Source organism: Grampus griseus (genome assembly GCF_964374135.1).
Source record: "Grampus griseus genome assembly, chromosome: 15".
NCBI lineage: Eukaryota > Metazoa > Chordata > Mammalia > Artiodactyla > Delphinidae > Grampus > Grampus griseus.
This window is the reverse complement of record NC_139009.1, coordinates 20,131,315-20,144,621: the sequence shown is the minus strand read 5'-3', so window position 1 is coordinate 20,144,621 and position 13,307 is coordinate 20,131,315. Positions and strand designations below refer to the sequence as shown.

General features: G+C 61.0%; 1 protein-coding gene across 3 annotated transcripts in view; it reads left to right on the top strand.

Annotated features, from left to right (window-relative positions):
- OTOF (otoferlin) overlaps positions 1-13,307 on the top strand; it is a gene marked incomplete at both ends in the record, with an annotated part of 90,592 nt that overhangs the window by 66,680 nt on the left and 10,605 nt on the right. For 2 of the 3 annotated variants that reach the window (XM_082672104.1, XM_082672103.1), the window contains 20 exons: positions 989-1,148; positions 2,020-2,206; positions 2,633-2,819; positions 4,230-4,453; positions 4,900-5,008; positions 5,523-5,709; positions 5,839-5,959; positions 6,520-6,620; positions 6,738-6,828; positions 6,990-7,106; positions 7,385-7,537; positions 7,862-8,051; positions 8,133-8,257; positions 8,613-8,747; positions 9,448-9,609; positions 9,818-9,937; positions 10,450-10,611; positions 10,695-10,857; positions 11,363-11,433; positions 12,941-12,970. In XM_082672104.1, the coding sequence (XP_082528230.1) occupies positions 989-1,148; positions 2,020-2,206; positions 2,633-2,819; positions 4,230-4,453; positions 4,900-5,008; positions 5,523-5,709; positions 5,839-5,959; positions 6,520-6,620; positions 6,738-6,828; positions 6,990-7,106; positions 7,385-7,537; positions 7,862-8,051; positions 8,133-8,257; positions 8,613-8,747; positions 9,448-9,609; positions 9,818-9,937; positions 10,450-10,611; positions 10,695-10,857; positions 11,363-11,433; positions 12,941-12,970 (2,795 nt within the window). Of the gene's footprint in view, positions 1-988; positions 1,149-2,019; positions 2,207-2,632; positions 2,820-4,229; positions 4,454-4,899; positions 5,009-5,522; positions 5,710-5,838; positions 5,960-6,519; positions 6,621-6,737; positions 6,829-6,989; positions 7,107-7,384; positions 7,538-7,861; positions 8,052-8,132; positions 8,258-8,612; positions 8,748-9,447; positions 9,610-9,817; positions 9,938-10,449; positions 10,612-10,694; positions 10,858-11,302; positions 11,434-12,940; positions 12,971-13,307 lie in introns of all 3 variants that reach the window. The other variant, XM_082672102.1, reaches the window with a different exon arrangement.

The window sequence follows — 13,307 nt, the reverse complement described above, 5'->3', positions numbered from 1 at the left end:
AAACTTCTGAGTCCCTGGAGATTCCAGTGCCCACACAAAATCAAGGAAGAAGATGTGCCCTTCGTACAGGCTATGCCTGCAAACAGCTTTAAAGTCAACCTGAAGGGGCAGATCCGTCCTAGAGTGGGCTCCTCTCCTGACATCTGTCCTTTCCTCCACACCGTCTTAATTCCTGGGAGTACTGGGGTGACACTACCAGTGTCTGTCTCTAGGAGGCTTTCAGTCTGAAATTGGAGACAGACAATAAGTAGATAATCACAGTGACAGTGAGATAAGAGATGTGCATATGGAAAGGGGCCAGGATCAGCTCTTCTGAGGAAGTCAGGGAAGGCTGCATGGAAGAGGAGACACATGAACAAAATGATTAGAAGTGTGAATAGGGAGGTGGAGGGTTGGGGTGGGGGGCAGAAGGGATGGGGGCATTCCAAGCTCAAAGAACAGCAGCCACAAAGACATGGGGGTGTGAAACAGCAATATGAATTATTCAGAGAGGGGTAAAGAGCTTTGCTTGCAGGAGCACGGGGTGGGGGGAGGGGTGGGCGGGCGGAGGGTGAACATTGCGAGCTGCGGAGAGCTGTATCAGGAGACCCCACAGGGCATGCTGAGGTCTGTGGTCTTTCCCCCAAGTACTGGGGAGCCTCAAGTGGGTTTGAAATGGGGAGTGAGAGAGGGAGGGCCTCTTTGAGGGCTCTGTCTGGCAGCTGCATGGTGGTTGACTGCATGGGTTGGGGGCAGGAGGGCTGCAGGCAGAGAAACCAATTAGGAGGCTCCTCTGTTTGAAGCCACGCCACACGCCTGGGTGCATGACCAGGGGCGGGGCCTTGCCTCGGCCACCCTTGCTCGGGGACCTCTGTCTCCCTGGCCGAGAGGCAGGCAGAGCTGTGGCCCCAGGGCCCCGAGACCCGATGACCTGGGCTCCGAGGCCTGCCCCGAGGACAGGTGCCGCCGTGGGTAGGCCAGCAGGTGCAGCCCCTTCTCGCCACTGCAGAGCACCAGTTCCACCACAAGTGGGCCATCCTGTCGGACCCCGACGACATCTCCGCGGGGCTGAAGGGCTACGTGAAGTGTGACATCGCCGTGGTGGGCAAGGGGGACAACATCAAGACGCCCCACAAGGCCAACGAGACGGAAGAGGAAGACATTGAGGGGTGAGGCTCCCATCCTCCCCCAGCCCCTGGAGACCCGGCCCAGCCCTTCCTGGAACACCAAGGGAACCCCCAGGGTGGACTTTGCCCACAGATCTCACCCTCCATCTCCCTACCCCTATGCCCAGATGGCCCATCTCTCCCTGGAAGGACTGAGGCCAGGCCAGCCTCGGTGTCCGGGGACTCTCCTCATGGGGCAGAAAGGACTGAGGAAGGGCAGGCAGGGGTTCACAGAGGACAGTCACGAGTGACAGTCATTTGACATCCAGGCTTCTGACTGTGAGAAACTTGGAAAAAAAAACAAAGTCCCAGAGCTGCTGGGTCTTGAGTCTACATGCAGGAGAGCAAAGAGATTTTTATTTCCTGTACCAATTCCAGGCAGCTGACAGTGGTTGTTGAGAAATATTCTGGGACCTCATCTGGATTCAGTGAGGAAAAGTGCAGGATCCAATGAATCATGCCTTCCACGGGCCAGGGAGGAAGAGTGGGGGCCAGTTGTGAGGTTTTTGTATAGGAGACGAAAGATGTGACACACAGCTGAGAGAACTGGATAATATTATTAAGAGTGGTCTCCCATGCTACAGTTTACAAAGTACTCATATATTTTAACCTATTTGAGCCTTATCGTATTCTGAGAGGGAATATCATATTATGCCCATCTTAAAGGTGAGTAAACTGAGGCTTAGAGAGATGGGGAGATTTGCCCAGGATCACAAGACAGCAGGTGCCCTAAACTCCAGTGTTCTTAGTCCTAGTGTGGGCCTTCTCAGCCGTCCTTCACCTGTTGTCCCGGCCCCCAGGGGTACGTAGATGCTGAGGCAGGAGGCGGGGTGCCCGGGGCTGGCTACCACAGCCCTGGTGTATGTGCCGGCAGGAACTTGCTGCTCCCCGAGGGCGTGCCCTCCGAACGCCAGTGGGCCCGGTTCTATGTGAAGATTTACCGAGCAGAGGGGCTGCCCCGCATGAACACAAGCCTCATGGCCAACATGAAGAAGGCTTTCATCGGTGAGAACAAGGACCTGGTCGACCCCTACGTGCAAGTCTTCTTTGCCGGCCAGAAGGTATTGGGGTGCAGGAGGCTGGGGCTTGGGGTGACAGGCACCAGAGGTGCAAGGGGTTGGGTGTGAGGTCCTGGGGACGGATGTGAGGCAAAATCAGAAGCCACGAGACTGGCCTTTGATCGCCTTGGTGAGTCACCTCTAGAAGTGAGGAGAGAGAGATGAGGGGAGCTCTAGCTCAGAGGGGCTGGGGGGGCGAGGCCAGGCTGGGCCGTAGGGTTCCTCACTGCCCCCAGGTCACCAAGAGCTGAGAGGAGGGGGGCACTGAGAGGGAGAAGAGCCAGAGAGGCTGGGGTGGGGAAGGGTGAGGAGGTAAGTACACACACACACAGCACATGCACACACGTAACACACATATACACACTCACACAGACACACATGCACACTCATGCACGTACACAAGCCCTAACCCTCGCTCCCTCCCACCAGGGCAAGACTTCAGTGCAGAAAAGCAGCTATGAGCCACTGTGGAATGAGCAGGTGGTCTTTACAGACCTGTTCCCCCCGCTCTGCAAGCGCATGAAGGTACAGATCCGGGACTCAGACAAGGTCAACGACGTGGCCATCGGCACCCACTTCATTGACCTGCGCAAGATTTCCAACGACGGAGACAAAGGTCAGCAGCAGGAGACCGGGGTGGGACGTGGGGCTAAAGGGGTAGCGTAAATGAGAACCCCCCACACCACCACCATCCCGCACCTCTGCCTGAAAGGTGCCAGGCATGGTCAGGGCATTGCCGACAGCCCCCGCCTCCAGGGAAGGGTGGACACTCATGGTTCACGTCTGCACAGAGGTGCCTGGGCCCTCCTGAGCCAGGCTGCCTGGATTTGAACCCCAGCTCTGACAGTTAGAAGCTGCGTGACCTTCATGCCTGTTTTCCCACCTGTAAAATGAAAATAATAGTAATTATATACATGTGTATATATACATATGTAGTACATATATGCGTGTACTGCTGTCATAGTACCTATCTACAGACTTGTAGGACCAGAGCACTGAGCTGAGTACCAGGGATACAGAACAAGGAGGAATCCGTCCGGTCTTCACGGTGCTCCCCTGGGGATGAGGGAGACGGGTGTGCTACCAAATGCTCAAAACCTGAGACAGAAGACACAAAAGACTACAGACTGCATGATTGCATTTGTATGGAATGTCCGGAATAGGCAAATGCATAGAAACAGGAAGTAGACGAGTGGCTGCCAGGAGCTGGGGGGAGGGGAGCTGGGACGAGCCACTGAAAGGTACGGGGTTTCCTCTGAGGAGGATGGAAATGTCCTGGATGGTGGCATAACACAGTGAATGCACGAAAACCGCCGAAATGCATACTTTAAAATGGTGAATTTTACGTTATAGGAAGAATATCTCAGTTTTTTAAATGCTATAATGTTTTTTATAAACTAGGCAGAACAGAAACCAAACAAAACTCTTAAGGCAGAATTGAATCCGTGCTACACACGAGACATAACAAATCCTAATGGGAGAAAAATAGTTGGGACTAGGAAATGGGGGTACTTGGTGGAGGAAGAGCGTTTAACAGGCACAGGCGGAGAGTAAGGGCCTTCAGAGAGGAGGGGAGGGGTCTGCAGAAGCAGGTGAGACCCTCGTGGCACGCACAGACAGCAAAGGCCTTGCTGAGGAGCTGGGGAGGTGCTGGCATCTGTCCTTCAAGTAGATCACAGACGTCCCCTGCAACAGGCTCCAGGAAGCAGAGGGCATGATTTTGCTCCACAGAAATGGACGTGTGTGTATGTGGAGAGGCACGGCCAGCTCAGGCTCCCGCAGAGAATAAGCAGACACACAAAAGTGTCCCATGCAAGTGACAAGGTCACCCCACAGCCAGCCCCACGCAGCAGACACTGCTCTCCCCACAGCCCCTGTGAGCCTCGCTGCCCGCAGGCCCTCTGCTGCCTCAGACATTTCCCCGAGCGAGACACGAGGTCCTCAGCTCAGCAACCAGGAGGTACAGGCCAGGAGCCCCCAAACAGGTCCCCCCACCCGAGTGAGGCCCTCTGCCCCCCGCCCGCAGGCTTCCTGCCCACGCTGGGCCCCGCCTGGGTGAACATGTATGGCTCCACGCGCAACTACACGCTGCTGGACGAGCACCAGGACCTGAATGAGGGCCTGGGGGAGGGCGTGTCCTTCCGCGCCCGCCTCATGCTGGGCCTGGCGGTGGAGATCCTGGACACTTCCAACCCTGAGCTCACCAGTTCCACGGAGGTGCAGGTGGAACCGGCCACACCCGTCTCCGAGGTGAGGCCCCAGGGCACTGTGCTGTCCTCCAGAGCCCCCCGCTCAACCCCCTTCCCACCACGGCAGCCTGTGCCTGGCCTCTGCCAGTGTCCCTCCTGCCTGCCTCAGGGGGCCAGACCCCAGGATGGGGCCGCCCTCCCCAGAAAGCAGGAGGAACTCTGTCCCCTCCCACTGCCTGTGCCTGTGCTCTCCCCGGAGGCCCCAAGGTGGAGCCTTGTCTCTGCCTTGTTCCTGGCCGTGGCTGTCCTTGTGCTGAACATAGCAGCCCTTCCTCTGGGGACAGGCTGGAGGGCCGAAGGAATTGGGCCTTCAGTGTCGGGGCTCGTAGCTCCACAGCTGGGTTAGCCCCAAGGGCCTGTCTGTAAGACGTAGGAGGAGGCCTGGCCCCAGACCCAACCCCCCACACCGTTAAGCTTTCCGGAGGGTTTGAACCACCTTCTTCACAGAGCTGCGTGGGGAAAATGGAAGAATTCTTTCTATTTGGAGCCCTGCTGGAGGCCTCAATGATCGACCGGAAAAATGGAGACAAGCCCATCACCTTTGAGGTCACCATAGGTGAGAGCTGGGCTCGCAGGGCTGGGGGCGGCCAAGCCCTGCTCCACAGCCTGGGGGTGGCGGGGAACTTTGACCACTTCCCTCACATGTCCTCAGGCACCCACACCACATACAGCGACTGCACCTGAGGACACACGCCCCACAGGGTCGGCCTCAGCTCCACCTAAGGGCTAGGCTGCGTTAGGGACACGAGGAGGGAAGAAGCCCTCCCTGCAGAAGGGAGCGAGGCCCTCATGGGACTGGAGAGGAGAGAGTGGGAATACGGGCCGCGTCCTGGGCTGGACCTTGAGCTCAGTGGTCATCAGGGCTCCTAGCGAGACCTCTGCAGGAGTGCAGGACACGGCCCCTTCCTCTGGCGAGTGTTCTATCGTGTCTGAGCTGGTACAGACCTGTGAGCACCAGCCCCATTCCCTGACTCTCCCCCTTCCCTCCCACAGACCCCTGGACTGGAGGGCAGGGTGGGGCCTGGTGGGAAAAGGACTCTAGGCCCTCAGGTGCCCCCTTCTGCCTCCAGGCAACTATGGGAACGAAGTCGATGGCCTGTCTCGGCCCCAGCGGCCTCGGCCTCGGCCTCAGAAGGAGCCTGGGGACGAGGAGGAAGTGGATCTGATCCAGAAGTCGAGTGACGACGAGACTGAGGACGGTGGGGACCTGGCCTCAGTCTCCTCCAGCCCACCCATGCGGCCCCAGATCACCGACAGGTGAGCCGGCCAGGACAGAGGGTCCTGGGAGCCCTGCCTGCTGCCTCCCGTCCTCTCACGGCCTGGCCCCGCCCCACCCCCACCTGCCCGGGTGCCCAGTCCTCAACCTCCCGCCTGCTCCCACCCCAGGAACTACTTCTATCTGCCCTACTTGGAGCGCAAGCCCTGCATCTACATCAAGAGCTGGTGGCCGGACCAGCGCCGCCGCCTCTACAATGCCAACATCATAGACCACATCGCAGACAAGCTGGTCAGGGCCAGGCCACGGCAGGGAGGGGAAAGGCGGAGGGCGTATGCTTCAGAGGGCCTCGCCCAGCTTGGACAGCTCCCCTGCAACACACAAGTCCTGTCTGCCAGGCAGCATGCCGTGGGGTTGGGGGAGGAACTGCAGAATGGCCCCAGTAGAACCTGTGTTCCTGTCCCCGCCCCAGTCCCAAGAGCGGTGGAGAGCCTGAGGGCTGCCCGGAGTGGAGTCTGGGAACCCTGGCCCATCCAGCCCCGGGTTTCCCTGGAGGTGACTGGCCAACCCCTCTGTCTCTGGCCTGCACTCCCCCACCCCCTGCATCTAGCCCTGAGTTCTGTCCGACCCCTGTGGGTCCACCAGGACCACAGACTCATGGCCCAGAGGTGGCTTCTTCCTTCAGGTTCTGAAAACAGAACGCGGAAAATTTGTGTTTCCTTGTGATGGCGAGACAGTCCAGAGATGGTGCTCGTGGGAGGTCCTAGGGCACTAGCCCCTCATCCCCCTGATGAATGGGGGAGACATTTGGGGAGGCTGAGGGGGCTGTGGCTCACACTCCTGGTTCACAGGAAGAAGGCCTGAATGATGTGCAGGAGATGATCAAAACGGAAAAGTCCTACCCTGAGCGTCGACTGCGGGGCGTCCTGGAGGAGCTGAGCTGTGGCTGCCAGTAAGTGGCAGGGCTGCCAATGGGGGGTCAGAAGTGGGGGGTTTGCAGAGAAGGAGGCATCTGCACGCCTCCTGCTGGCGGGTGGGCTCTGCTAAGCCCTGCTTCTTCTCCTCCCAGCCGTTTCCTCTCCCTCGCGGACAAGGACCAGGGCCACTGGTCCTGCACTAGGCTGGACCGGGAGCGCCTCAAATCCTGCATGCGGGAGCTGGTGAGGATGCGGTTGGACCACACCGGGGACGGAGGGAGGGTCTGGAGGTGAAAAGGGAACCCGAGGTGGGGGACATCTGTCTCTGAGGTCACAGCCCCCAGGGCCAGACCCTCCATCGTGTGTCATGACCTGAGCCCCACTTACACCCCCGACCCCGGCAGGAGAGCATGGGGCAGCAGGCCAAGACCCTGCGGGCACAGGTGAAGCGGCACACGGTGCGGGACAAGCTGAGGCTGTGCCAGAGCTTCCTGCACAAGCTGCGCTTCCTGGCAGACGAGGTGCGCCCCCTGCCAGCCCCAAACCAGAGTGATCCGAGGTGGCGGAAGGGGGGCTGCCCGGGAGGGGCTGGGCCAGACCATCCAGGAGGCCCCTCCTGCTCTGACAGCCGTTGGGGGACAGGAGAGACCAAGCCTTTCACCCCGTCCCGTGTTCTTCCCGCTGGATCGGTGGGAGGAGAAGTAGGACCCAGCGCCAGGGTCCTTTCCTCTGTGGGCTCAGGCCTGGCCAAGAGGCAGGGCCTCTCCCTTACTGGGCGCCCACCCCGCCCCCACCCCAGCCTCAGCACAGCATCCCCGACGTCTTCATCTGGATGATGAGCAACAACAAGCGCATCGCCTACGCCCGGGTGCCCTCCAAGGACCTGCTCTTCTCCGTCGTGGAGGACGAGCTGGGCAAGGACTGCGCCAAGGTCAAGACGCTCTTCCTCAAGGTGCCGGAAGGGGAGCAAGACTGGGGGCGGAGGGGCTGGGGTCTGCGCTTTTTCAAGAGGTCAACCTCCCCTTGGAGGGAGCAGCACCCCCACCCCTGGGTCCAGCTGGCCTGAGCTGACGGGGTGCTCAGAGAAGAGCTGGAGAGAATAGGAAAGGGGTGGCGGGTCCCCCCCTGCCCGTGCCCTTCTGCCCTGTGTTCCGCACCACACAGCCCAGCGGGACGGCTGCGGAGGGCATGGCCCGCCTGCCCATAGCCTCCTCCAGCCTCCTGCCCCTTCCTCACCCCGTGGGCTCCGGCAGCTGACCCTGCGCCCCCCCGCCAGCTGCCAGGGAAGCGGGGCTTCGGCTCGGCCGGCTGGACGGTGCAGGCCAAGCTGGAGCTCTACCTGTGGCTGGGCCTCAGCAAGCAGCGCAAGGACTTTCTGTGCGGCCTGCCCTGCGGCTTCGAGGAGGTCAAGGCGGCCCAGGGCGCGGGCCTGCACGCCGTCCCACCCATCAGCCTGGTCTACACCAGTGAGCGAGGGCTCCCGGGCCCGGGCGGGAGGGCACCGGCGGGTGGCCTGTTCCCTGAGCCTCAGCCTGCTCCCCCCACAGAGAAGCAGGCCTTCCAGCTCCGCGCCCACATGTACCAGGCGCGCAGCCTCTTTGCCGCCGACAGCAGCGGTCTCTCGGACCCCTTCGCCCGTGTCTTCTTCATCAACCAGAGTCAGTGCACAGAGGTGAGGGCCCCGGGGAGGAGGGCGCGGCTCTGGCTTTGAGAGCACTGGAGGGGGCCTGGGAGCCTCTGGGACCTGGAGAAACAGACCAGCCAGTACTCCAGATCCTTAGGGGGAAGCCTGGCAGATAACTGCAGGCCCAGGCCACACAGAAGACAGGGAAGACATTGGCGGGGGGCTGGGAGAGAGGGTCAGGAGCAGACCTCACATCAGCCTTCATTTTAAGATTCCCAGAAGAGTCAGGGGACATGGCGCTCGTGCTCCCGCGTCCCCTTGAAACCACAGTGACTGGGGGTGACTCCTCTTCGGGTGTTGCCCATCCACCATCGCTTACCTGTGCCCCCCCTCCATGCTGCAGGTGCTGAATGAGACCCTGTGCCCCACCTGGGACCAGATGCTGGTGTTCGACAACCTGGAGCTCTATGGCGAAGCTCATGAGTTGCGGGACGACCCCCCCATCATTGTCATCGAAATCTACGACCAGGACAGCATGGTATGGGTGGGCTCTGGCACCAGGGACCACGCCTCCTCCCCCGCACTCCACCTGCGTTAGCGGTCACCTCCACAGCCCACCCCCAGAGCCCCTTGGCCAGGGTGCTTGCCGGGGAAGCTGGGAGTCTGGGCTGCTGACCAGCCCCTCCAGGAGACCCCGGGTGTCTCCTGCCCTGTCACTGCAGCCTGACCCCTTCCCGATGCTGTGGGCCTCTGGGGCCTCAGGGAGGAGACAGGCCAGGGCGTCCCACCTCCCGGCACAGACAGACTAAGCTCAGACCCAGATGTGCCCCGAAAGCCTGCTGTCCCCAGCCTTCCCCCATTTGAGGGCCCCCCCAGCCCTGCCCACACCTACCACAGTCAGTAACAGCCTCATAGCTCTCCATGGGAGCTCTGGAGTAAGGGAGTGGAGGATTAGGGTGACCCCTCCAGAGCTGGGGAGCCACTTCCTACAAGCCGCCTCAGCTACTGGGGTGCCCTGAGTGAGCTCTGGACTAGAGGTAGTCCTGAGTCCTGCATCTGCCATTCATTGCCAGCATGGCCTGGAGCTAGCCCGAGACTTGGTTTCCCCCATCTGTAAAATGGGGTGATCACACCTGCAACTACATGGGGCTGTGGTGAGGACTGAATGAGATCCCAGGTGTGAACACGTTTGGTCAGTTCAAGCACCAAGAGGCCACCCTGGCTGTTTGTCGCATCAGGGCAAAACCGACTTCATAGGCCGGACCTTTGCCAAGCCCCTGGTGAAGATGGCCGACGAGGCATACTGCCCGCCGCGCTTCCCGCCCCAGCTCGAGTACTACCAGATCTACCGCGGCAACGCCACGGCCGGGGACCTGCTGGCCGCCTTCGAGCTGCTGCAGGTGGGGCTGCTGGAAAGAGGGGGCTGGGCCAGGGGCCTTTCTCCTCCCCATCCTGCTGTGAGGCCAGGGGGCTGGGGGTGTGGTTCTTGGGGACCTGGGCTGTTCAGCCTTCCCTGTCTCCCCAGATCACATACCAGATAACTCATGGGGAGAGAGAGCCCTCTCCCCGGGCTCCCCAGGGTGTGACACTATGTCCCCCACTCCCCAGATTGGACCAGCAGGGAAGGCCGACCTGCCGCCCATCAATGGCCCAGTGGACATGGACCGAGGCCCCATCATGCCTGTGCCTATGGGCATCCGGCCCGTGCTCAGCAAGTACCGGATAGAGGTGTGTGAGGACTCCATCCGGCCCCTCCCAGCCCTGCCCTGAACAGGCCCTGCTGTGCTCTGCTCCCTGGCCCCCCTCACTCTCTCTCCATGAGGGTCATAGGCATGCATTACACTGTTGGCATCAAACTCCAGGGGTCTTCAGCAACCTCAGGTCATGCTCCGGTTTTCAAATAAGGACACTGAAGGCCCAGGAGGAGAAGTGACTGGCCCAAGGTCACACCCAGGGGCCAGTAGCAGACCCAGGCTCGCGACCGTCCGGCGCCTGCCGCTTTTGCACTGAGTCACACTGCCACAGTCCAGGACCCTTCCCGGCCCTCCCATCTGCCCCCAACACCCACCCTCACCCCACAGCGCCTTCAGGACACCCGCCCCTCCTCGGCTCTCCCAGCCCTGCCCCTCCTGATGCACGGTCCACCCACAGCCCGGTTCCTCCTCGGGTGGCCCTGCCTGCCCGCAGCTGATGCCCTTTACTGAGGGGCTGTCCTCTCCCCCCACCGCCCCCCCACGCAGGTGCTGTTCTGGGGTCTGCGGGACCTGAAACGGGTGAACCTGGCCCAGGTGGACCGGCCGCGGGTAGACATCGAGTGCGCGGGGAAGGGGGTGCAGTCGTCCCTGATCCACAATTACAAGAAGAACCCCAACTTCAGCACCCTCGTCAAGTGCTTTGAAGTGGTGAGTGTGGGCCGGGACCTGCCTGGGCAGAGCTGGGTGCCTCTGCCCCTTCTCTGAGCTCAGAGTCCCTGCCCCACCCCCAGGACCTCCCGGAGAACGAGCTCCTGCACCCGCCCTTGAACATCCGCGTGGTGGACTGCCGGGCCTTCGGCCGCTACGCCCTGGTCGGCTCGCACACCGTCAGCTCCCTGCGGCGCTTCGTCTACCGGCCCCCGGGCCACTCGGCCCCCACCTGGAACGCCTCGGGTATGGCGCTCCTGAGGCCCAGCGCAGGGCCTCTGGCTCACAGGGCAGCCCACCTGGTTTCCTCCTGGGGCCATCTCTAAGTGGGCCGGGGAGGCCAGGAGGGAGGTCCCGCCCTGGGGGCCAAGGAAGGCTGCCCAGGGTGGCGCCAAGCTCTAGTGCCAGAAAGGCCAGAGCCCAGGGGTCCTTAGAGGGCCTGAGGGCAGATGGCTTCCTCAGCCGGTTCCTGGAGAAGACCCAGGACCCCCCCGTCCCAACCCCCCGAATCCCCCCCCCCCCCGGCCTCCACTGTGTCACCCAGCACACCTCACCCTCCTCTCTGGCTCACCTCCTCCCTCTCCCCTGGAAAGCTCTAGAGTCAGCTTTAGGCCTCTGGCCCTTCCAAGCACCCCTGACTCTCACGGTTCCGCCTGCTCCTCCTCGTCTGTCTGTCCGTCTCTCTGTCCAGGCGGGCTCCTCCAGGGCCGCCGTGTGCTGTACAGTGGGGGCCCCTCTTCTCACCCCACAGGGGAGGTCGTGGTGAACATGGAGCCGGAGGTGCCTGTCAAGAAACTGGAGACTGTGGTGAAGCTGGACGCGGTAAGGCGCCTGGGGTCAGCCCCACGCTGGCTGGGGACGTGCAACTGCGGGTGACACTTTCCCGGAGCCGGGCCACCCCGCACACAAGACGACACATTAAGTCACTCCTCCTTTGGCGTGCGATGGGCCAGGGCTAACCCTGACTGCACGTACGCACAGCCCCATCCTATACTGTCCTGGAAGGCGAGACTCTCAATTCTGCGCGTGTGTGTGCACATGTGCATGAACACGTGGTACACACGTATGAGAGACAGAGAGAGCAGTAACCGTGTGAAGTGATAGCCTGCAATTATTTTTATTCCAACAAACGACACCATAGGCAATGGATTCCTTGCGCAAACACCAGTGTTCTTTCCAGAGGGTCCCCGGTTTTCCTTCCCAGCCATTTACAAACAACTCTCCCAAGGTGTGGGTTGGGGCAGGATTTCCAGGTGGAAGCTCGTTATTCCTCCTGGCTTTGGGACCGGGGCTCTTTGTCTGCCAGAGGGAGACCTGTCACCTCGGTGTTTGGATGCGGACATGGCGTCAGCAGGGGACGGCGGGATGGAGGCTGGCCTGGAGCAAGCCATCCTGAATCCAGACAGGACAGAGGGGCGGGAAGCAGGCTTCCTTCCCACCACATTCTCCAAATCCCGTTCCTGACTGCATGTGCGTCACACAGCACAGGGGCGTCTCCTAGCCTCTGAGATCTGAGTCCGGTCTGAAAGGATCCTTCCTTACCTCATCATCCTGGTCCCCATAGAGTCCCAGCCAGCAGGCTGAGTTAGCACGGGGCATGGCTCATGGAAAAGGGGAGGAGTCGAGGCCCGGGGCCTGGCCTGCAGGCCTGGGATGGCACTGCCAGGGGCTCTGGGGCTACACCTGGAGATGCCACACCCCCCTCGGCGTCCAGCTTCCTGAGCTCCTCCCTGAGAAGCCTGTTCCTCCTGGAGGCAGGGCTGGGGTGGGGAAGCCCCCTGGTTTCAGGCCATCAGTGAACCAAGAGGACGGCACAGACCTGAGCTGCCCCATCGTCCCACAGGCCCTGGACTCCGGTGGGGCCCTTTTCACCAGGTTCCTCTTCAGCTGTGTAATTTTGTGTCCACTTACTTTTTAAGGCACTTGTCCTTCATCCAGCCAACATTACTGACCTCCAGCCTCATGCCGTGTCCGCCTCCCCTCTTGACTCTGACTGCCCACTGCAGTCATCTGGGGAGTTTACAACTCTCCTGGTGCCCAGTACCCTCATTTGGACTCAGTGGAGCCCTGCAACTGATGATTTTTAAAAGCCCCCAGTAATTCTAACGTGCAGCCAAGTTTGCAAACCACCACCCTGGAAGGTCTGAGGAAACAACTTCAAGGCAGACCTTCCACAGACCCAGAATTGGCCATGTGAGCATGGCGCTCACGACACAGGGAACATCCCTGCCTGGGCTCCCTCTCCTCCACCCTCCCTGGCCAGCCGCTACCTACCACTTCCGGCCCCAGTGGCTAAGTCTGTCCCTGTCTCCTTGGTTCCTTTCTGCAGGCTTCTGATGCCGTCATCAAGGTGGATGTGGTGAGTGTGGGGACCAGCCGGGGGGCTCTGGGGAGAGAAGACCCTGTACTACATAGGGTATCAGACCAAGGAAGACAGCATCAGGGACCGAGCCACCCCATACCCCCTGATGCCCCGGCCATCTCACCCCTCCAAAGAGGCAGAGGGAGAGAGCTGTTTGGACTGCAGGGCCCATGAGAGGCAGTCCTGCCTTGGCTGGGGGCTCATGCTGGCAGGTCGTGACCCTCTCTGGGCCGTGACATCCACTTCCATAAAACAAGGCCCTGACCTTGATGTCGGTAGCCCCACAGAGCCTCCTGGAGCCCAGGGCTTTCCTGGAGCAGATGGTCGGAATGAG